General features: G+C 37.6%; 1 protein-coding gene across 1 annotated transcript; it reads left to right on the top strand.

The window, feature by feature from the left end:
* Positions 1 to 11464: 11464 nt before the first annotated feature.
* On the top strand, positions 11465 to 22808 carry LOC308615280 (F-box/LRR-repeat protein 21). The gene is made up of 6 exons (XM_081230579.1): positions 11465 to 11630; positions 15223 to 15318; positions 17428 to 17794; positions 18285 to 18407; positions 21365 to 21536; positions 21875 to 22808. The coding sequence occupies exons 2-6, from the start codon at positions 15236 to 15238 to the stop codon at positions 22516 to 22518; spliced, it is 1389 nt and encodes a 462-aa protein (XP_081086705.1). The 5' UTR covers positions 11465 to 11630; positions 15223 to 15235; the 3' UTR covers positions 22519 to 22808.
* Positions 22809 to 23522: the final 714 nt, after the last annotated feature.

Here is a 23522-nt window from a genome sequence, read left to right on the forward strand (position 1 = left end):
AAGAGGGGATTTAAGGTAATGAGGGGCATGCCATTAGGAGACCAGGGCACCAAAGCCACACTCTAAACATTTGACAGCTTTGTAGGGGCTCAGTCTGATAAAGGACACTTGTCTTTAGATTGTAAGTGTGGTCAACACAGAGCATATGTGTCACTCACACTTTGACCTCAGGAAAACACTTCTGGTTAAGAAAAAAGTGCCAAGAGTGAACCCCCCTTCCTTCGCCAAGCCTTCTCTGAGCAATCTGCTCAACTGCGATGCGGTAAGAAGACAGGAAGAACCAAGTGAAGTTAACTGAGGTCACTGGCTGGCCCAAGGTCACCAGGGCACTCTGTTGATAGTCAACATGTCATTTCACTTTTTTCTCATGCTAATGAGCAAGGCAACAATAGACTTTCTAAGGCTTAAATGACATATTGTAAATGTCAGCCTGCTGCTTGGGCTCCTCTTTCATTTTCTGTTCTATTACAAAGGTGTCAAAAGCCAGTGAGATCTTGAATCCATTAGGCCTTCTACTGCTACCTGATGTTTAAAGTGATGTATAAGTACATGTAATTATGGTACTCTTTTTTTTAAAAACACATTTTAAGATGTTCAAATGAAAGGTATTATTTAATACTTAATTTCTAAAAAATATAAAATGTGTAATGATTATATGCTGTCCTTAGCCTAAAATGAGAAGTTCTGTCTGTAATTCTGTCTTAGTACTTGTGCTGTTTTTTCTTGGAGTAGGGGTGGGGGAGTGGTAGTGACAGGTTATACCAACCTATCTATATATAGGCTTGCTCTGTCTATCCATCCATCTATCCATCTTCTGTCTACTGGAACAATTTTGTGAGATGACAAGACATTCATTTACTCATGCCCTTTACAATTATGCTTTGAGTACTTACTATGTGCCAGGCGCTATTCTAAGTAGTGAGGATACAGCAGTGAATAAAACAGGCAAAAATCCCTGCCTGCCTGGAGCTTACATTTTAGTGGGGGCAATCGATAAGCAGAACATATAGTATATTACACAGTTGTTAGTACTAAGGAGAAGATAAAGCAGGTGACATTTGAGTAAAGCCTTGAAGGAGAAGAGGGAGTAAGCCCTGTGGATATCTATGGAAAGAGCATTCTAGATAGAGGGCAAAGTGAATAGCAAAGGCCCTGTAGGCAAGAGTATACTGGGAGGGTTTGAGGAACAGAGAGTAGAGTGAGGGACGGACGAGGGAGGAGGTAGTAGATGAAGTCAAAGGGATGGGGTGGCAGACAGCGGACTGTAGGGAGGCTTCTTAGGTCCTTATAAGGACTGCCTTTTACTCTGAGCGGAAGGACACCATTAGAGGGTTTCAAGCAGAGGAGTGACATGGCTGACCTGACATTCTCATAGGAGTCCTCTGGCTACCACATTAAGAATACATCATAGCAGCAAGAGCAGAGGCAAGGAGGCTGTTAGGGGCCACCAGACACTCAGGAGAGATGGTGGTGGCTTGGATCAGGATTGTGGCAGTCAGGGTGAGGAGAGGTATTCAGATTCTGGACATGTTTTGAAGTTAGAGCTGAGATTTGCTGACAGATTTTACCGAAAGAAAAGAGAGAATTCTGAAGTTTTGGGCCTGAACTGAAAACATGGTGTTGCTGTTTACTGAGATAGGAAAACAGCAAGAGAAGCAGGTTTTGAAGAAGAGGATCTAGAAGTCACTCTGGGCACAAATTGGAGATGACTATCGGAAATCCAAGTCCAAGAGAGTACTGGATATAAAAGTCTGGGGTTCAAGAGAGAGGGGAGGACTGGAGCTCTAGACATGGGAGTCAATAACATGTAGATTGAGCTTCAAGTCAGGAGAAGGGGTGACGTCACCAAGAGAATCAGCATAAATAGAGAAAAAAGTGCTCCCAGAACTGAGCCGGGGCAGAGGTCGAGGAGCTGGGAGAGGGGGCGGCCAAGGAGAGGAGTGGCCATGTTAACGCAGGTTCACGTGCCCCACACACAGTGAGGCCAGACAAACTGAAACGTTGGAGTTTGGAGCAGAGAAAGCCTTATCGCAAGGCCACGCAAGGAGAGGAGGTGGCTCACGCCCTGAAAAGCCTCGAGCTCTCCTGAAGGGTCCGCAAAGCGTTTTTAAAGGCCAGGAGATGGGGAGTGGGGGTCACGGGGTAAGCGGTCAGCTTGTGCACAGCTCTCTCATTGGCGTACGGTGAGGCATCGGGGTGCTGTCACGGGTTAACATTATCGGGGCTTAGGCTCCAGAAGGCCTGGGGCCATGTGCTCGTGGTCTCCAAGTAGTTCTTCCATTTGGTGGTGGTGGTGTGGGGTTTCACATCCACAAAACAACTCAGGAAATTTGCATCAAATACTGTTATCTAGGCACTTCAGAGAGTAGCTAAAGCAGAGGATATGGGGGAAGGCCTGTCCCGGGAAGGCCCCATAGGGTCCTGCTCGGTTACAGCCAGAAGAACCAAGGGAGAACCAGAGACTGCATCCATAGTCTTTGCCATGGAATAGGACATAATCAAATAGTGTACTCGGAACATCATTGTACGTCATTGTCCTATATTTAGAAAAGTGTCTGTGATTTGGGTTGGGAGTAGGACAAACCAAAGCTAAAAGAACAGGCTAATGTGATGTCTTCTGGTCAGAGAAAGGTGATGCCTTCCCATCATTTTTCCTGCTTTACAAGAGGCTGCAAACCAAAGTTTAAAATTTGAAGCATTTGTTTTAAAAACTATTTGGGGATTTTTTTTTTCTGCGTAATTCAGGAGTAAAGTCATTATAATTCTCAATATATTTCTATGGAATATTAGCCAAAAAATTTTAAATTAAATTTAGGCTATTTGAAAATAGGTTTTATGCAATGTCCAGAATACAGGGCAATCTGAGTTTTTGAAAAGGAACTTTTACTCAAATCCTTTACCTTTTGTGAATAATGTTCTAACTCTGTGTTGAGAACATTTAGGAAAAGTGCTAGGGATGCCATGATATTGCATAAGAAATGCTGTGATTTATTAATTAATGTTTTTAGCATAATTTTCTAGGTAGTTAATTCAAGGAAATGCAACTGAATTATACTCAGAAGTCAGTGAAGTAGTTGCACATCATCACCGTCACTTGTCAAAGGTAACCTATATATGGCATTCTACAAGCTTGATATTTGTTATTTTTTCTGGATTCAAAATGAAAACTGCTCCAAAGGGAAATACATCAATATAATAAGAGTTTGACTCGGTTCTCCTCTGAAGTACCCATACAATTTTTCTGCTAGAAAGAACGAGTCACTTTCAGGATATGACTCCACAGCAACCTGCTCTTGATGAAACACACTTCATTCAATAGTGGATGCTGTCATGATTTCCTTTCAAAGATTTGAAAAGTTCCCTAAAGGCAAGGAGGTGTGATCGATGTTGATAAAGGAATATGAGTAACAGAAATTTCTCTGAAGAGAAAACGTCTTTTATTAAACATAAGGGCAAAAATGCTCAACAAGGATTTGAGGATCTAAAATATACTCTTTCACTATGATTTGACCCAAACTGAATACATATTCTGTGAATCACCATCCGGGGAAGAAAATAGCTCCAATTCTCACACATGAGATCTGCTCCCCGCTTCTGGAGGAAAATCGTTCCTCCTAAGCCCAAAGCTTTGTGCCTTCTCAAAAGCCTGGACTCCTCCTCAGAGACCATCTTAGAGCACACACCACGCCACGTGCTGGGTACACATGTGGTCTGGAAAGTGGTTTCACTTAGATTTTTATTTGACATGTTTTGCACACCTCACCCCATTTTTATAAGGCTCAAATAAGAATGCTCATTTGAAAGGTTTAAAGATGTAACTCTCTAAGTGTTGAGCTTTATAATTTTACTCAATAGGGGAAGTCCACACAGGGAAATGTAAAAACCAGACATGCTGTGTTCTGTTTGAATGTCTACTGATGGAGTAGTTTAATTAATACCACCATCTAGGAGCCTTGGTGGTAGGTGTGTGATCAGCAGTGACGTGAGCAGTAGTGAACATTATTGCCATGAGCATCTGGCTGTGTTGCACAGATGACTGTGTGGCTCAGTTTGTTCTTGCTCTGTTCTCTGTCTTGCACTGGTTACCATTGGTGTTGACTGGCAAACTCTGTTGATGTCTATGAGCCTGTTCTTTCAGTGTCTCCTTATTACCTTGGTAACGAAGAGCTGCCCTACTTCTGTTTGGGTACTTGATTGGTGTGTTCGCTGCCAGTCTACTGCTATGCTGTAGCATTTAAAATATTACTTCCCCTAAATGTTATAGTATTTTTTTTCTATTTCCTCTGACAATTGTTCTACTTTTATGATCTAATGTAATTGACTGGCAATATAGTATATCCCTTATGATAATGAATAATAATCATTTTTTTAAAAAACCCTACTTTGGAGCATTTTCTTTTTTTAAAAAATTTATTTATTTATTTATTTATTTTTGGCTGTGTTGGGTGTTCGTTTCTGTGCGAGGGCTTTCTCCAGTTGCGGAGAGCGGGGGCTACTCTTCATCGCGGTGCATGGGCCTCTCACTATTGCGACCTCTCTTGTTGCGGAGCACAGGCTCCAGATGCACAGGCTCAGTAGTTGTGGCTCACAGGCCTAGTTGCTCCGTATGTGGGCTCTTCCCAGACCAGGGCTCGAACCCGTGTCCCCTGCATTGGCAGGCAGATTCTCAACCACTGCGCCACCAGGGAAGCCCCTGGAGCATTTTCTTTTTAAAACCAGTAAGTCAAATTAAACTATTGTGTAGTTAATTTCCAATCTTAAGATGTGTTGTTTTTCAAAGATTTTAAATTAACATAGGAAAATGTCATAAACAAGAAAATTTAATACACTGAAAGTGTTTACTGCTCTATATAAGGAAAATATTTCAGCGTTAAATTTTTCCTCTTGTTAAAAAAGCTAAGATATTTTCATTCTTGCTAATGACTACTTTTTGAAATGCTCTAGAAATGGCTGATCACCAGGACAGCTATAAAACATAACCTACTAACCTACTTTTATCAAATGATTTGAAATGGCTGACCCTGTTTCTCTCTATAATCCCGGATTAGTGCTGACAATCAAATTAATAATATACATTTTGCCTTTCATAAATAAAGTGACTGCAGAAAATTATCTCTAAATTAACGAAGTATTTCTATAAAATGTTTAGTTAAACATAGCAATAAATTAGTTTCTTTTTAAAACAAAGTATATTTGCAGAATCATTTACTTGAGTTACAGCTTTTAAAACCAGGTAGTCTACAAAGTTGAACATAATTCAAAGTTATACTTTATTTTAAAGACTTTGCATTATAAAAGCTTGACTAGAAAAGCATTAGTGAAAAGCAACAGGTTCACAATCATTTTTCTTCTCTGTTTTAAGAAATGATAAGTTCAGATCCATGAGACGGTACAAAACAAGGCTACCTTACACCAGATAGGACATGGTGTTTATGAAATCTTGAGCTCCATGCAATCCCCTTGATTTTATTCACTTTTCAAAACAGGATAGTGGCTTTGAATCAGTATTGTCAGTGATGACTAACCCTGACCCATTTAGAAATGCTCATTTAATAATTCCCTCTTTTTACAGGGGCTTCATACTGTGTTTGAATACAGTAAAAACAGCAGCAAGTTCTTCCACATTTAGGGACACACTAACTGGCATTTCTGATTTTAAAATTAAAAGCCTTAATTTTTACTTTACTAATTTTACCTTTACTAATTTCCTTTGGGGAAAACTTAATCTAAAGGGATATGAAGTGAAATCAAAAAGTCTTAGCCTATTTAGAAAATAGCTTATATATCTTTTTAAGTATTAAAAACCAAGTTCTTAAAAGGAAGGTAGGATAGATCTTCAGAGCATAATTATATGGATTTTAGGGTTCAGTTGGGACAAACTGTAACAAAAACAACTTTTAGAGGGTCTTTTTATATAGATAATGTGTTTGGCAAATGTGACATTGTTTTTTCCCATCACACTACCAAAAATAAAGAATTTTTATTCAGTAGCAACTATTACTGATATAATTCAAATGTATTTTTCTTTCCAGTAGGATACAGAGACAATTTAATTGTAGAGTTTTGAAATGATGTTGAATCAAATATGATTTAACCCCTGTGTAGTACAGAATTATCCTTACCAGAAGAGAGGTCTCATCTTCACCCTCAGCTCCCATAATGTGATCTCTAAGTCCTTGGAATGTTCTGCCTGATAAGAGTGTCTTTGTTTACCTGGGGCTTTGGGCCACACCAAACAGTCGAACAATGTGATTTAGGGTGAGGGCTTCGGGCCATGTGGTATCATCTCTACCTCTGGTGGGGCTGGCGAGTAATCAGTCACACAGGCAGTCAACCATGTCTTATGTGACCAAACCCCAATAAAAACTCTGCATACCAAGGCTTGGGTGAGCTTCCCTGGATGGCAATACTCCATGTATATTGCCATACATTGTTGCCTGGAGAATGTAGTGTTGCCCATGACTCCACTGGGAGATGACAACTGCTGGCTTGCATGGGGAACTCTCCTGGTCTTTGCCCCATGCATCTCTTCCCTTGGCTGATTTGATCTGTATCCTATCACTGTAATTAACCATAACCATGAGTATAGCCACTTTCAGTGAGTTCTGTGAGTCTTGATAGCAAATTATCAATCTGAGGGTAGTCTTGAGGACTACCTGAATGGTGTCAGAAGCAAGATGGTCTTGGGTATCCCTGGTATCTGTAGTTGGTGTCAGAAGTGACTGCAGTCTTGGGGACAGTCCTTTCCTGAACTTGATAATTCCCCAAAGTGAGACATTCTTTTATCCTTGAAAATATTTTTGGTGACATTTTGGTTGCACAATTTTACTAATATGACAGTCCTTATGGCTGTTCCCAAATATTCCAGGTTTTTCCTTCTAGATATGTGATAGAATTGCACTTTCTCACCCACCTAAATTTGAGTGTGGCCATTTTGATGAGCTTTGACCAATGAAATGAGAATGGAATTGACGTGAGGTTAGATGCATAAGGTACAATTATGCATCCCACTGTCTCTTCCCCTCTGCCACAGACTGATAACCTTCTAGATAGTAACTATTCCATCATTCTTGGTCCCAGAATGAAGACAAGAGGGACCAGAGCTCCCAGCTGAATTATGAGACAAACATAGCATGACTGAGAATTAAACCGTTGTCATGTTAAATCCTTGTGGTTTGCAGTTATTTGTTATGCAGCATAACCTAGACTATCCTGATTCAAACCACCAGAATCACTATTTGTTCATAGCATGACAATGACATTCCCTACAAAAGGACTATACAGAGATGCTCTTTTAAAAAATTATTATTGGCATAATTCTGTGGTCCTTAGCTTGAAATGAAGTATATCACAATTGTCTGTCCAGCATTATTTTAGATATGGCTGTATCTGTCAAAATCTAATGTAGTTGAACAAATAATTCCATATCTAGGATTATTATTCAGTAATATATGCAGAAGTGCACTAAGACATGATTTTCATAATAGTAAAAACTAAATTTCAGCAATAGGATAATAGTTAAAGGAATTGTGTTTTTCCATATAAGGGGAACTTCTCACTCATCCACTACAAAATATGAGGGGGAGACCTCCTATTCCAACCACAATAAACAGGGACTAGATTTACCCTCTATGGAAAAAAAAAAGGTGGGGAGGAGACAAAATATTAGAAACAACAGCTTTCAAGACACGAGACATCAGAAGCCCTATGAGTGCCCCCATTTTACTGCATTGAGAGCTTCTAGACTGCTATACAGGAAGGGGGAACCCAGGCTGAGTTTAGTGGACTCCCTGAACTTAGGTATTTGTGATATGCCACTAAAGCAGTACTTAGGGGGATAGTTATAGCACTAAATGCCTATATTAGACTAGAAGGAAAGTTCAAAATTAATGAACTCCACTTCTACCTTGAGAAACTAGAAAAAGTATATCAAATTAAACTCAAAGTAAACAAAGGAAATAACGATCAGAATAGAAATCAGTGAAATACAAAACAGAGAAAACAATTCAGAAAATCAGTGAAACCAAAAGCTGGTTCTTGGAGAAAAACAATAAAATTGTTAATACTTTAGCCCGACTGAACCAGTAAAAAAAGAGTGTAGAGACAAATTACCAATATCAGGAATGAGAGAAGTGACATCATTACAGATACTATGGACATTAAAAGGATAATAAGAGAATATTATGAACAATATTATGCCAGTCAATTTAACAACTTAGATGAAACAGACAAATTTCTTAAAAAATGCAAATGTCCAAAGCTCACTCAAGAAGAAATAGATAACATGAGTAGCTCTATGTCTACTAAAGTAATTGAATTTATAGATAAAAACCTTCCCACTTAATAAACTCCAGGCCCAGATGGTTTCATTGGTAAGTTCTGCCAAATATTTAAGAATAAATAATCCATTTTTATACAAACTCTTCTAGAATATTGAAGAGGAGGAAGTACTTCCCAACTTGTTCTATGAGGCCAGCATTACTTGTTATCAAAATCTGAGAAGAATACTATAAGCAAAGAAAATTACAAGTCAATATCCCCTATGAACATAGATGCAGAAATTCTAAACAAAATTTTAGCAAATTGAATTTAACAATAGATTAAAAAGATAATAAATTATGACCAAGTCAAGTTTATTCCAGGAATGCAAGATTGGTTTAACATCTAAAAAGGAATAATGTAATTCACCATTTTAACAAATTAAAAAAGAAAACAGTAAGACCATCTCAATAGATACGTAAAAAGCATTTGACAAAATTGAACATCCCCTATTCATTAAAAAAAGAAGAAGCTCTCAGCAAAGTAAGAATGCAAGGGAGCTTCCTCAACCCCATGAAGGGCATCTATCAAAAGCCTATATGTAACAACATACTTACTGATTAGAGATTGAATGCTTTCCCCCTAAGCTCAAGAACAAGCCAAGGGTGTCTGCTCTCACCAGTAATCTTCAACACTGTACTGTAGGTAAAGAGCAATCAGGCAAGGGAAAGAAGTTAAAAGCATGTATTTTGGAAAGGAAGAAGTAAAACTGTCTTTATTCACAGACAACATGATTGTCTATGTAGAAAATCCAGTGGAATGTACTAGATTCCAATGAAAGCTTCTAGAACTAAAAAATGATTTTAGCAAGGTTGCAAGATATAAGATCAATGTACACAAATCAATTATATTTCTATATATTGGCAACAAATAATTAGAAATTTAAAATATAAAAATAAATACTATTTACAACAGCATTTTAAAAGCTATAAAATACCTAGGGATATCTCTGGGAAAAAATGTGTGCAAGACCTGTATGAAAACTCAAGCATTGCTGGGAGAAATTAAGGAAGAGTTAAATAAGTGGGGTGATATATTGTGTTCATCGATTTGAAAACACAATGTTTTTAAGATACCAATTCTCCCCAAATTGATTTCTAGATTCAAGGTTATCTCTGGCAAGATCCCAGCAAGATTTTCTGTAGATATTGATAAGCTGACTCTAAAATGCAAAGAATATAGAATAGCCCAGACAGTCTTGAAAGAGAACAAGTTGTAGGGCTAAAACTACCTGATTTTAATAATTATTATAAAGTTACAGAAATCAAGACAGTGTGGTATTGGCATAAAGATGGGCAAATATATCAATTAAACAGAATAGAGGGTCTAAAAATAGACCCACACATACATGGATAACTGATTTTCCACAAAGATGCAGAGGCAATTCAGTGGAGAAAAACAATTGTCTCTTCAAAAGCTAGTAATGAAATAACTGGATATACATATACAAAAGAAGTGAACTTTGATTCATATACAAAAGTTAACTCAAATGAATCATACATCTACATGTAAAATCTAAAATTATAAACCATATAGGAGAAGATCTTTGTGAACTTGGCTTAGGCCAAGATTTCTTAGATTTGATATCATGATCCTTAGAAGATCAAATTGATAAACTGAACCTCAACAAAATGAATATTTCTGCCCTTTTGAAGGAGTGTAGAAAGGCAAGTCACAGACTGGAAAAAAATGGTTATAAGTCATATATCTGAGAGGGAATTTATATGCAGAATATATGAAGAATTCTCCAGGCTCAATGAGAAAACAGACAACCCAATTAAAATTAGGCAAAAGACTTTAACAGACACATCACCAAGGAAGTTGTACAGATGGCAAATAAGCACATGAAAAAATGCTCAACAGTGTTATTCACTAGGGAAATGTAAGTTAAAACTGCATTGTGATACCTCTAGACATCTATTAGATTAAAAAATGTGGGTGAGAATGAGGAGGAAATGGAACTGTAATACGTTTCTGGTGGGAATATAAAACAGCCTCATTGGAAAAAACGTTGGCAGTCTTTTTTAGAAGTAAACATACACCTATTATACAATGCAGCTCTTCCATACTAGGTATTCACCCAAGAGAAATGAAAGCATATGTCCATACAAAGATGTGTAATGTTCATACCAGCATTATTTATAATAACCAAAAACCAAAAACAACCCAAATATCCATCATCAGGTGAATGTATAAACAAACTGTGTTATATCCATAAAATGGAATACTACATAGCAATAAAAAGAAAAGAACTATGATACATGCAACAACATGGGTGAATCAAAAACAATTATGAGTGCAAATAACCAGACAAAAAAGAGTACACACTCTGATTCAATTTACAAAAAAATTCTAGAAAATGCGAACTAATCTATAGTGTCAGAAAGCAGACGGGGGAGAGGTTGAAGGAGGGATTACAGAAGGGCATAAGGCAACTTTCGGGAGAAATTCATATGTTCATTACCTTCACTGCAGCAATGGTTTCAAGGTGTCCAAACTTATCAAATTGTATGTTTTAAGCATGTGCAGTTTATCTTGTCAGTTATACCTCAATAAAGATGTTTGTAAAAAAAAAAAGAAGTATGAGGGGGATCTATATGTGTTGATAGAGAACTATGTCCATGGTGTAGTAAGCAAAAGAAGTTCCAGAACATCATATACAATTTGATCTCAGGTTTTTTACAAACTAACAAATGAGAGTAATAAAATCCTTGCCTCTCACCGGATACTTTTGGGTATGTACCGAAGGTCTAGTAATTTACACAATGAACAGTGGTTATCCCCAGGGAATGAGATGTGGAGCAGGACAAGGAAGTGATATATACCTATTTAACACTGAGCTGTTAACACTTTTGATATTTTAAGTTTCAATTATTTGTACACTAATAAAGGGTGCACTTTCCAGGGAGGTTTAAGTTGTAGAAACTGGAATTGCAAATTCACTCCCATTCGGAGAGGCTGGTCGTCAGTTTCACGGCGCAGGTGGCCACAGCGATTTCGGTAAAGGCGGCGGGCAGAAACTTCCCACTAACCAACTAAGAGGTGCCCCGCGGACTCCGGCGCAGGTGTGAGCTGGCGCGCACCGGCCTCCCGCGAAAAGTGGCGCTGCGCGCATGCGTGAACGCCCGGGGGCGGACCTGGGAGACACCCGCGGCACGCCCGCGGGCTCCGGGGTCTTCTCTCCGGGCCCAGTGCAGCCCGGTCCAGTGTAGCGGCTTCGAGCTGGGACGGGGCGGTCTGGTCCCGCCGCCGCAGCCCGGCCCACGAACACCGGGGCGCTCGCGGAAACACACGCGGTTCTGTGTTGCAAGGTAGCCTTTCCTTCTGGGGGGCGCTGTGGTCTGCGGGGATTGCGCCTCCGCTGGCTTTTGGAAAGCCGCGGGCCAGAACGCGGGTCCTGACTCGGGCGGGTTGTGGTTTGGGGACCGGGAGGCGCCCCGCCCAGCGCGCTTTCTCCGGGAACGAGGAGGTGTGACCTGGCCTCCGCAGCCGGGGCGCTGCCCACCGGGGGCCGCCCGAGGCGGGGAGAGGGAGGGGGTGGCCCTGGCTAACGACCCTACCCGGCCCAAGGCCAGGCCGCCTTGCCAACCTCCACCTCCGCATTTGACTTGCCTTGAGGTCGGGTCTTTCGTCTGGTTTTACAGCCACAGGTGGTTAGTTTCTTCCCGTGGTGGTTTTTCTGCAGGGCCCAGCTCGGGACCCAGGTTTCCCGAATTCAATCATTTTGTTCATCTTTGGAGGGTAAGCTCTGAAAGGATTATATTCGTCTTAACCTCTCTCTTTCTCAAATGCGCATTACTTGTTTCCAATCCATGTAGTTGATGAGAATGCTAAGTGATAACTGATACACGCGGTTGCTTTTGCACGGCTACTTGAAGGGTTTTCCTTTACAGGAGGATCGTGTTAAAAGTTTAGATTTACAAAGGCTTGTCTGGGAGAAAAGTAGACTCAAGCCTTTCCTGTGAGTTGGAAGAATCTGTACTCTTTTAGGTGTACTGGTTTTGTTTTTAGCACCTGTGCCCAGAAAATTTCCCCAAAGTTGAAAAATTATGATTATTTCCTCAGAAAAATGTTGCAAAATGCCTTCCTGAACTCTTTGTATTAATTGTTGGATCCCTTGGTGTACCCAGCACTAAGATGGGGCTTTCCCCACGTCCGAAGTCTTCCCCGTAGAGGGCCTGGCTTCCTGTGCTCGCTCCTTTTTCTCTTCCAGAGTTGGGAGGAGAGGTGGGGAAGGTTAAGAGAGGGGAACAGCTGGGTCCCCCTTTCAAGGATTTTTAACAGATAGCTCAGTTCAAGCTCTGTTTACCACTCTCCTTGCATCTCAAAAGGTGTTTTGAATCCACATGTATTTTGAAAACTTCAGTTTTCATATGAGTCATTTAAAAGCAAACATACCTATTTTAAAATTAAAAGTTTTCCTGAAAAATAAATATATCTTAATACAACAGAGACTATTGAGAGTGTATAGAAAATTGCTAAATCAATGAAAAAATATAACACCAAAAAGTTGGCAGTTACTGCTTTAGGAAAGATTTGTTTGACATAAATATTAATTATTTTTCTCCTGTTGAAACCTTGATGATATTGTAATTTGACTTTCATATTTTAAGAAATTGTAGGTTTTAGATTTAGAATGGAACTTAGGGGTCATGTGGGCTGCAAAGAACATAAATATTTTTGAAAATATCCCTAAAAATTGTTTTGTCCTCTGTTTGGGATATGTTTAGTGGGAGGATTTTGCCCCTCAGCACAATTTGCTTCTATTAGAATGCTGTGTGTTTCAAAGCTATATTTTGGAATAAATCTTCTGCTCTCCTGCCAGGCCACACCTCCCAGGTCATTGCACTGGTGACTGGGATTTCAGACCCCTTAGCAGAGGCCATGTGCCTGTGGTGGCAGCAACCTGATTTCTCAGTGTACCACCTTAGAAAAGTAGCTTAAATAAAGGACATTTGCTCATTATTTCTGTTCATCTTCATCTTGCTGCTTCCAACAAATTTGTCTAACCTTTTAGATAGTTTTGAATTTTTATTCTTTATCTGTAGTATTTACACAATATTTCTACTGTTGCGACTATTAAAAACTTGAAACTTTTAAAAGTGCCTTCTGTTTCTTCATTTCACCAATCTGGAAGAATCTGGTGATGGTGCAGAAGATATGGCTTTGGATGTTTAGTTTTTCGTCTAACCTGTCTTTGATTATCTTTCCCTCAAGAATACTGTGGGAGATTTCTTAGATACTTTTAGAGGCTCCAATTCACAGGGTCACCTTATCTACCAAATTAATAAACCTATCAGAAAAAGGAAATTGGGTTACGGTGGATAGTGAAGCCACCAAGTGGACTTTGAGTCATCATTGCATTCTTTCCCAAGTGCTTACAAACCTGCTTTATACTCTAGAGTTGTGATCAATGTCAGGCTTGCTCATCTCTCCCTTTTCCAAATTGTGGCTTACCACCCAATGGGATTCTGAATTCTGGTTTTGTCTTCCACCAGCCCTCACAATTTCAGATAGTGACTCTAAAACAGCAGTCAAATTCCTTCAGCCACCAGGGAAATAATTCATCTGATCTTAAAGACTCCAGTGAACTGATCTGAGTTAGGTACTTTGGTACCACCTTCTTATGGGTCTTAGGTAGTGATTCCCTATTTATATACCTTTACCAGATCTCTTCAGTGTTCTCTAGCATAAAGAATGGGCTGCACACACAGAATTAGCTGTATTGATAACTCAGTAGAAAATTTTCTGCAGTAAATAAAATTGTGTGTCGTCTGATTAGGAAAATATAAGTCACTTGACTTTTCTTTCTCTTATTTGTGGTGTTCCTCTGAAAGTGTACCTGGTGGCTCCTTTCTGCCTACTTCTGGAGTGGAATGTAAAGCAGAGAGAGATGACCTTGCCATTATCTGGAAAATAGTGTTTTGGATGATAGTAGAACAACACTTGGCAGTGGGGAAATCAAATTGTGGATATTGACCTCTAATTCATTCTCCCTGTCTGTCCTCCAAAGTTCTATTTTAGGAGTAGGCTTCAGAGAGAAGTTGAGAGCTAGCAGATGGTAGGCATTAGAGATTTAAGAGAAGTTTTTAGTGGATTGATAGGTTGCCTCCTCCACCTCCTGTGTGTAACTGAGTTAGGCTTACAAAAATTAGCACAATGCATTTATTTATTTTTTACTTATGATACTTATTCATGATGTCCAGGCAGTGAGTTTTATCCTGGTGTAGACCTGTTATTATTTTCTTCCATGCCCACAGACTGCTCCTAATTCTTGTAAGTCACTGTGCCTAAAATTGATCAAACCTCAAAGAGAGTATGAATCAATCGATTATGAATGAATCAATTATATGTCTCAATATAAGTGAAAAAATAAAAACCACAGAAGCTTATGTTAACAGCAGACTAGTCAAACAAACTACGTTCATATGGGAATGATAAAAAATAAAAGTTCTGTCTGCTTAATTATTTTAACTAGTGGCGTTATGTGCTGCTAAAAACTAGAACTGAAAGATTTACACAGCCTATGAACAAATAAATGTAATCATGGGCTACCTTAAATGTTTTGTAATACCTCTCCATATGTGTTTATTAAAATGTGAATTTTCAGAGCCCTGCTTTGACTGTTTGATCCACACACAGCCTTTTATTTGAGCAGAACTTCACATGTAATTCCTGGCAAGTGTTGCGGTATTTCCATTTATCAGGCTAATGTGGGTTTTTTTTGTTTTGTTTTTAATGGACAGGTTTTCTTCTGAGTAGAAAACAGTTTGGGAATCAATAATTTCCTGACAAAAACTTTCGGCATATACAATGATATATAAATATCCTAAGCATAAAAATTATTGGGTTTTTACTTATATATTCTGATAAATGTGTTTTTGTGGTGTTTTGCCAAGCTAGGAAGTGAAATCAAATGGATGTTGGCGAGCACCCCATGGCAGCAGTTACTTCATTTCGCTTGTCCAGAGGGGACTCTAACTTGGAAGCCTTCTTTAGGTAAGACAGTTGGTAGTTTGAAAAAGAAATATCAGTTTTGAAAAGTGATTGTATATGCTTAGGCTGGAATTTCAAGCTAATAAAGATCAACTTGTCTTGAGTTCTAATATTTTCCTGATGCTCATTGCTATAAAATTATTATATATAAAATTTATGATTTGTGGATGGGTTTTATATTCTGAAAATTAATGTACATGAGGAAAAAGAAAACTAAGATGTTACTTATGATAGAATTATTGGTACCTAATATTCTTAAGTTATTTATGGTGATTCTGTCAGTGAATTGGCAATTTAATGATTTTAATAAATAAACAGGTTTAACGTTTAATCCATGTTAATGCAGATTTAATGTATAGCACAATCCCTTTATTTAGAACTGCAAGGCAGTTTTCTAACTGGACATTTGGATGAAGTCTTTGTTTTATTTTTGTCTTCACTGCTTTTTTAATAACGGATTGTTTTAGGGATAACTTTTTTGTAATTCCTTAGTAAAATTTTAACTCTCCATTCTGTAGGCTACCAAATAAAACAGTAACAAGCCAAATGTCAATAAATGTGCTCCACATCAGAGTTGAGAATCTAGCGTCCATTCCTTTACCTTCCCTGGGCCATTGTATTTCATTTTAGGGAATTAGCCCTTTAAAATAGTATATGCTTTGAATTATTGATGTCAGCAGTTTCATATATTCTACATTGTATTGCTCAGTTATGCACATAACTGGCTTAGTCAGATTAAAGTGTGTAGTAGCTCTTTTGCCTGATGCTTGAGATACGTTTTTTTTCCTTTTTTTCTCCATACCCTAAAGATGACCTTTCATTTTGTTCAGTGACTTTATAGGTCATTCCTGTTTCTGGGATCAAACTCTATGTTGTGGTTAAGAAATGTTTCACATCAGACAGAGTGACTCACAAGACAGAGATATTTACGTATTAAATAGATATTTCATTAGATTTGAAGGTAGGTTTCAGTTATGACACCAAGTCTTCCACATATACATTCCTAACATTCAGGGGTGAAGAGAGGGTTAAATAGTCAGCATAAGTTCAGAACTACTCATATCATTATTTTACCTTTTAAATTATTGTATACTTAAAATACTTTAGATTCTTATGTAAAATATGTACAGGATTATATACTGGGGTATATCTAGACCTGAAATTTGTTGGAACTTAGTTGTGTCTCAAGCTGACTAATACCTGGAGAGTCATCATTTCTTTTCGTTGGGAAAGAATGCTCATTCCTTTGCTATTTTACATTGGCTGGTAAGGACCCAGTATGCTGGTCACACAGCTTCTGTCCCTGCTATATTCCACTTCTCTGCAGCTCACGTGTCCTGGGTGTCATCTGAACATTGTCACAGGTCATTTGACTTTTTGTTAGAATTGTGCTCCAACTTAAGTAATGTCATAAAATTTATTCAGGAAGAGTCACTGGACAATTTAATATAACAACAATGACTATAGCATATATTGAGCACTTACTGTGTCCTGGCACTTAAGATACTTTAATCCTCTCAATAACCTTATGAGATTGGTACTGCAGTTCTCCCTGCTTTTCAGATGAGGAAACTGAGGCTTAAGTTAATTTGCTCAGACAAGATCCCATGGTTGGTAAATGGCAGAGCTGGGACTTACCCAGATCTATGCTTTTAATTATGTTTTACCGGCTCCCAGACCCCCTGGGAGTTCTTAGCACAATTGCAGTGTGATAGTGAGAATACAGTCATTGACGAGGAATAAACCTGGCACTTACACTGCTTCCTTGGACCTTTCCTCCTGGAAGCCTCCCCAACCACTCCCTCCCACATACAAACTCAAATACATGCCCTTCCCTTAATCTTCCATTGCAACTTGTCCCAACTTCAGTGATGGCATTTATCACTGTATTTTGCCGTTTCACCATAGCTCTTTGAGAGCAGGTCCCCTCCTATTTATCTCTGTATCCCTAGCACATAGTAGTACCTATCAACGCATGAAAGTGGAAAATTCTTTTCAAAATTGTCTTAAACTGTTTCTCATTTTCTAATGTTGTTATTCCATACAGTTAAAGCAAAATATATGATGGAAATATGGGGAAAATGATCACTTAACATTGTTTAATGTTTACAGAATGAAGAGGAACAATTTATCTGTTGTGAATAAAGTCGTCCAGTCTTCACCAGCAGTGAAACAGCCTAAACTTGGGTTCTACTCTTCTCTCAACCAGACTCATACATACACTGTCCTTCTGGACTGGGGGAGTTTGCCTCCCTATGTAGTGTTACGCATTTTTCAGTATCTTCCTTTAATGGATCGGGCCCGGGCATCTTCTGTATGTAGGAGATGGAATGAAGTTTTTCATATTCCTGACCTTTGGAGAAAGTTTGAGTTTGAACTGAACAAGTCAGCTACTTCATATTTTAACTCCACTCATCCTGATCTCATTCAGCAGATCATTAAAAAGCATGCTGCCCATCTCCAGTACGTCAGCTTTAAGGTAAGAAAAATAAACATTAAATAAAAACAATGACTTGAGTTTTGTTGACATTTATGTATAACTAGATCATTATATTGAAGCAATCAATGAATTTTGCAGAATTTTAATCCCAAACTATTTCCTATTTATCTGTTGTTACTTGCATAGATTTAGGTGTTGCACTTGAGCTATAATTGAATAATTTAAACTTCAGTTTCCTTCATGTAGATGCCATTATTAAAACTCAGGTAATTGTATTTGAAAGTATAAATACAATTTGAAAGTGTAAATAAGATTCGAAAGTTTAAAGTGCTTAGAAAATTCATTTGTCCTCATTTCTATTTTTCATTTTTTATCTGAGATAGTGTGTATAGAGAAAAAATTCTAATTTATTTTATAGCTTGAAGGGATAAGTATGGTTTTGCAATTGAATTCTGTTAAATAATTACATTGCCGTTAACTTTCTGATAAGTTATATTCAGGAAATTAAGATTTTAAATTGTCTTCATAGGTTGATAGTAGTACTGAATCAGCGGAAGCTGCCTGTGATATACTTTCTCAGCTGGTAAATTGTTCTATCCAGACTTTGGGCTTGATTTCAACGGCCAAGCCAAGTTTTATGAATGTGTCAAAGGTAAAGATGCTAGACATTTTTGTGAGATCTACTAAAATTCTTAAATATTGTCGAACTAGTCAAAAATAATTCTATTCCTAAAAACAGACCATAACCCTACTTGCATTCAAATAATTATTTAAAGCCGTTTTCTGTTGACTGGCACTTGTTTTTGATGAAATAGCTGATGCATGGTTTCATTCTTTAGATATATTCTGTAATTTTAGTAATTGTTTCACAGTAGATGTCATTAATATAAAAGTTAGATGTTATACTTAGAATTTTCAAGTGCCAGTTTACTTAGTTACTTTGAACGTAGAGTATGTAGGGCCAATAGTGGATGTCTTTCCTGTAATTCTATAGTCTTTCCATTGGAGGTGGAACAATATAATGTTTAACTAAATGTCCTATACTGATTAGGATGATGATTACATCCTTACAGTAGAAATTCTAAAACAGCAGTGGCTTGAAAACATGACTGAGGTTTATTTCTCTTACACTAAAGAAATCCATAGGTGCCACAGTCCATAGCTGGTATGAAGTTGTTTGGAAACCACACCCCTTCTAGGCGCTCCATTCTCTCCAAGGTGTTTTCTTCATTTTCATTGCCCAAGATGGCTTTCTCAGTTCCAGCCATCACGTCCTTGTTCTAGACAGCTAGAGGGAAGAAATGGGGGGAGGAGGGTGTGCCCTCTCCTTTTTCAAGCTGTAAGTACCACAGGACTAGCCATAAGTACCTCATGGTGCTTCTGTCTGTCAGCCAGCCTAGCTCTGTGCCCACACCACATTTCTGGGAGGCTAGGACAGTCTTTTAGCTGGGTGGCAATGTGCCCAGCTAAGAATTGGAACCAGATTACCAAAAACGAAAGGATGGATGATTCCTAGGAAGCAACTAGCAGTCTCTGCCACAGAAACTGAAGACTGTCTTCTCTTCATTCAGTCTTCAACTTGAAGGCCATTTCCTCAGGGAGGCCCTCCTTGACCACTTTTGCTAAAACAACACCCCCTCCTCTAGTTACTCACTACTGTATTACAGTATTTTATTTTCTTTATATCCTTCATCAGGGCTTGAAATCACCTTGTTTATTTAACATGTTTACTCTCTTCTCCTCAGACAGAAAACATCAACTCCTTGAAGGCAGGGATTCTATTTTGCTTATTTACCATTATAAACCCAGAATTAGAATAGTGCCTGATATGTAATAAGCACTACACTATGGTTGTTAGTAAAACTGGCTAATGGAAGCCTTCCTATGGAAGAGGACAGAGGAATAGTAGCATCTCCTTTCTTGTTAACTGGGTCATGGCTCTCTTCTAGCAAGCATTTCTGCTAGCCTGAAAAGAATGGGTCTTTTGGGGATTCAAGTAATTTAAGTAACCAGATGAAAACTTACTACTTCCAAATAGTTATTTCCTTGTTTATGAGCTAGGGAATCAGATCAAACTGAAATTCTTAGATTCTGGGCTGTCTCTCATGTTGCACATCAGCTTCCAGGGCTAGCTTCTGGGTTAGCCGATGCAGTCACCAGAGTGGAGCACCAGCGATTAGCAGGCTTCATTTCAAGCTCTGCCTCCACAGCAAAATGAGCTCTGCAAAGTTGTGGATCTCTCTGAGCCTCAGTTTTTTCATTTGTAAACTGAAGGAAAGTAATGTAAAAATACAGCATTTTGCTAGGCATAAGAAGTACTAAACTAATATATTGTTACTGTAATGAAATATGTACTCTAATGCTTAAATGTGTCCTTCAGTACTAAAAGAGTTGGGTGAGAGTTGATTAAAAGGAAAATAAACCTTATATTTCTTAAGGAAAATGAGTGATCTATTTCTATTCCTCTAATAATTTTTGGCACCATAAAATTTAGTAAAGAGGATTAGCTGTCCACCATTTAAAAATTTGTGTAACTCAGTTTACAATTAGTATAAACCAATGTTTTCTTATAAATGAATTGAGATGTATAACCAGTTTGGTCATTCTGATAGGGACAATAGAGCCTTTGATAGAATCCAGGTTGATTTTGAAAAAGGAAAAATGATCATGCATGGATTTTGTTTCCAGACTTTCTGTGTCAAAAAATACTGGATCTGAAAACTTGTGAAATTCCATCCATTTTGAAGTCAAACTGTAAATAAGCTTTAGTTTGTCAATCTTCAAAACAGAAAGTTTTCAAACTGTATCTTTGTTTAGATAATTTGCTAGAAAAAAGTTTGGAAGAATATGACATCATTTATTCATTTATTCATCAACAATAAATATTGACCTTTTACTGTGTGCCAGATACTATTTCAGTTGCTGGAAATACAGGAGTGAATAAAACAGATAAGATTTCTATTTCTTTTAGGCTAAGGGGTTGAATAGGTCCTGAAAGCACAATTTTAGGTTTTGTGGGTCATATAAGTTCTGCTCACCTCTAGCACTGTAGTGTGAAAGCAGACGTAGCATTACATAAATGAGGCAGCATGGCTGTATTACAGTCAGACTTTAATTATGGACACAGAAAGAGCTTCATATATTTCTCACATATCACAAAGTATTACTTCTTAAAAATTTTCTTTCAACCATTTGAAAATGTAAAAACCACGCTTAACGCATGAGTCATACAGTAACAAGCTGTGGACTGGATTTGGGTGGTGGACCATAACTTGCCAACCTCTATCCTAGGAAATAAATATGATTATATCCTTTTAATATTGAAAAACAAATCCTTAAGATTGAAAATAGTTGGAAGATGTGTTTATGAAATCTTTGAAATTTCTTCCTTTCTTACCATTCCATTTATTAATGGTAAAAGTATAAAACTATACTTTGTTATAGAAATGTCTTCTACTGGCTAATGGCACTATGAAAAATAGTAATATGTTGATTGCTTTTATTATGTTAGTGTAAGCATGTTGATATAAGTAGTTTTAATTAATTACTTAATTGAAGCTATAGATGTTTAAATAATGTTTTTGTTATTTTTTCTTATTGCCATGCTAGTCTCATTTTGTGTCAGCACTTACAGTTGTTTTTGTCAACTCAAAATCATTATCATCAATCAAAATTGAAGACACACCAGTAGATGATCCTTCTTTGAAGATTCTTGTGGCCAATAATAGTGATACTCTAAGACGCCTCAAAATGAGTAGCTGTCCTCATGTTTCATCTGATGGTAGGTTATATTTTTTAAGCTCGCATGATGTTTTTTATTATAGTAGTAATAATGCAATTTCCTATTGAAAACTACATGCTTATGAGACATAATTCATTCATCTTTTTTCAAAAGACCTCTTAATGTATAAGCTACGTATAGTTTAAATTGCTTCTCCTAGGAGTATCTTAGTTACGGATATTTTTTATTACATGTATAATTATATATATCTTGGCATCCCTCTCCTCGGAAATCATTACGTCTATTTTAGCAAATAATAATATCAAATTTAAATTCACAAAATGTTACATTAGTTTCCATATTCTTTGTGTTTAAGGATTTTTCCCCATTTCCTGCAGGAATCCTTTGTGTAGCTGACCATTGTCAAGGTCTTAGAGAACTGGCATTAAATTATTACATGCTAAGTGATGAACTTCTCCTGGCACTTTCAAGTGAGACCCATGTTAACCTTGAACATCTTCGAATAGATGTTGTGAGTGAAAATCCTGGACAAATCAAATTTCGTTCTATTAAAAAGCAAAGTTGGGATGTACTCATTAAACACTCCCCTGGAGTTAATGTTGTTATGTACTTCTTTTTATATGAAGAGGAATTGGAGATGTTCTTCAAAGAAGAAACCCCTGTTACTCACCTTTATTTTGGTCGTTCCATAAGCAAAGCAGTTCTAGGACGGATAGGTCTTAACTGTCCACGACTAATAGAGTTAGTAGTATGTGCTAATGGTCTTCAGGCTCTTGATAATGAACTTATTTGTATTGCTGAACACTGTAAAAACTTAACAGCCTTGGGCCTCAGTGAATGTGAAGTTAGCTGCAGTGCATTCATTGCGTTTGTAAGACTGTGTGGGAGAAGGCTAACCCAGCTGTCTATCATGGAGGAAGTTTTGATCCCTGATGATGATTATAGCCTAGATGACATTCATGCTGAAGTCTCCAAATACCTGGGAAGAGTATGGTTCCCTGATGTCATGCCTCTCTGGTAATTGATTACCAAAGATTCTTAACTTTTTCTTTTTAATCTATAAAATTAGCTTCTTTCTGTCTCTGCAAATGTAAATTTTAAGATGCATTGCTGAAATGTCTTAGGTAAAATATTTTATTGTTTGCAAACTGTCTTAATGGATTACAGCAGAAACATATGAGAAAATAAGAGAAATTTGAAACAGAAACCGTATATAGGGCACAGACACTGTATGTGTATTAGATAGTTGATAGAAACAGTTGGTTTCTAGATAAGTTCCTCAGCCTTCCTTGAAGGTATATTTTCGCTTGCTAAATAAATTTATAATATTGAGCTTTGGATCCCTTAAATTATGTCATTTACAACTTTATATTAATCATTTTTGTTTCATCTTGGTATTGATATATTTTACAAAATAGTATTAAAAACTAAGAGTACAGTCAAAATAGAGATACAGAGGCTGGCTTAATTGTACTCCATTTTTAGCACTATGTAAGATCATATTATGATTCAATAAATAACTTCTAATTTTCAGTGCACTTTGAATTCTACTTTATTATATTAACTTGGGAGAAAATGGGCATTAGATTAAAATTAAATAATGCTAATTCATTTTCTAAAGATACTGTGATTGCTAATTGATTAAATACACTACTGAGATAAAAAGGTAAATTTTTCAGAGTGTGCTTGGGAGGGAATCAGCATTTACTGAATATATTTACTGTGTATCTGAAACTATGCCAGATCCTTTGCAGAAGTGGTCTTAGAATTTAATAAGTAACACAGCTAAAACTCTAACGGCTGTGTATTTGTTGCCTTTAAGGTGAACATATATCCTTAAAATGACCCACAAGACCCTACAAGGTCTGGCTTCTCCCTGCTTCTTTGACCTTGTTTTCTCCTACCAAGTGCCCTTTGCCCTTCTGCTCCCATTCTCTTTCAGTTCCTTAAGACTGCCATGAACCCTCTATTCAGAGTGCATTTGTGCATATTCTTTCTATTTCAGTTACTCTCTTTGCTGCATCT

This window comes from Mesoplodon bidens (assembly GCF_964165515.1).
Source record: "Mesoplodon bidens genome assembly, chromosome: 4".
Classification (NCBI taxonomy): Eukaryota; Metazoa; Chordata; class Mammalia; order Artiodactyla; family Ziphiidae; genus Mesoplodon; species Mesoplodon bidens.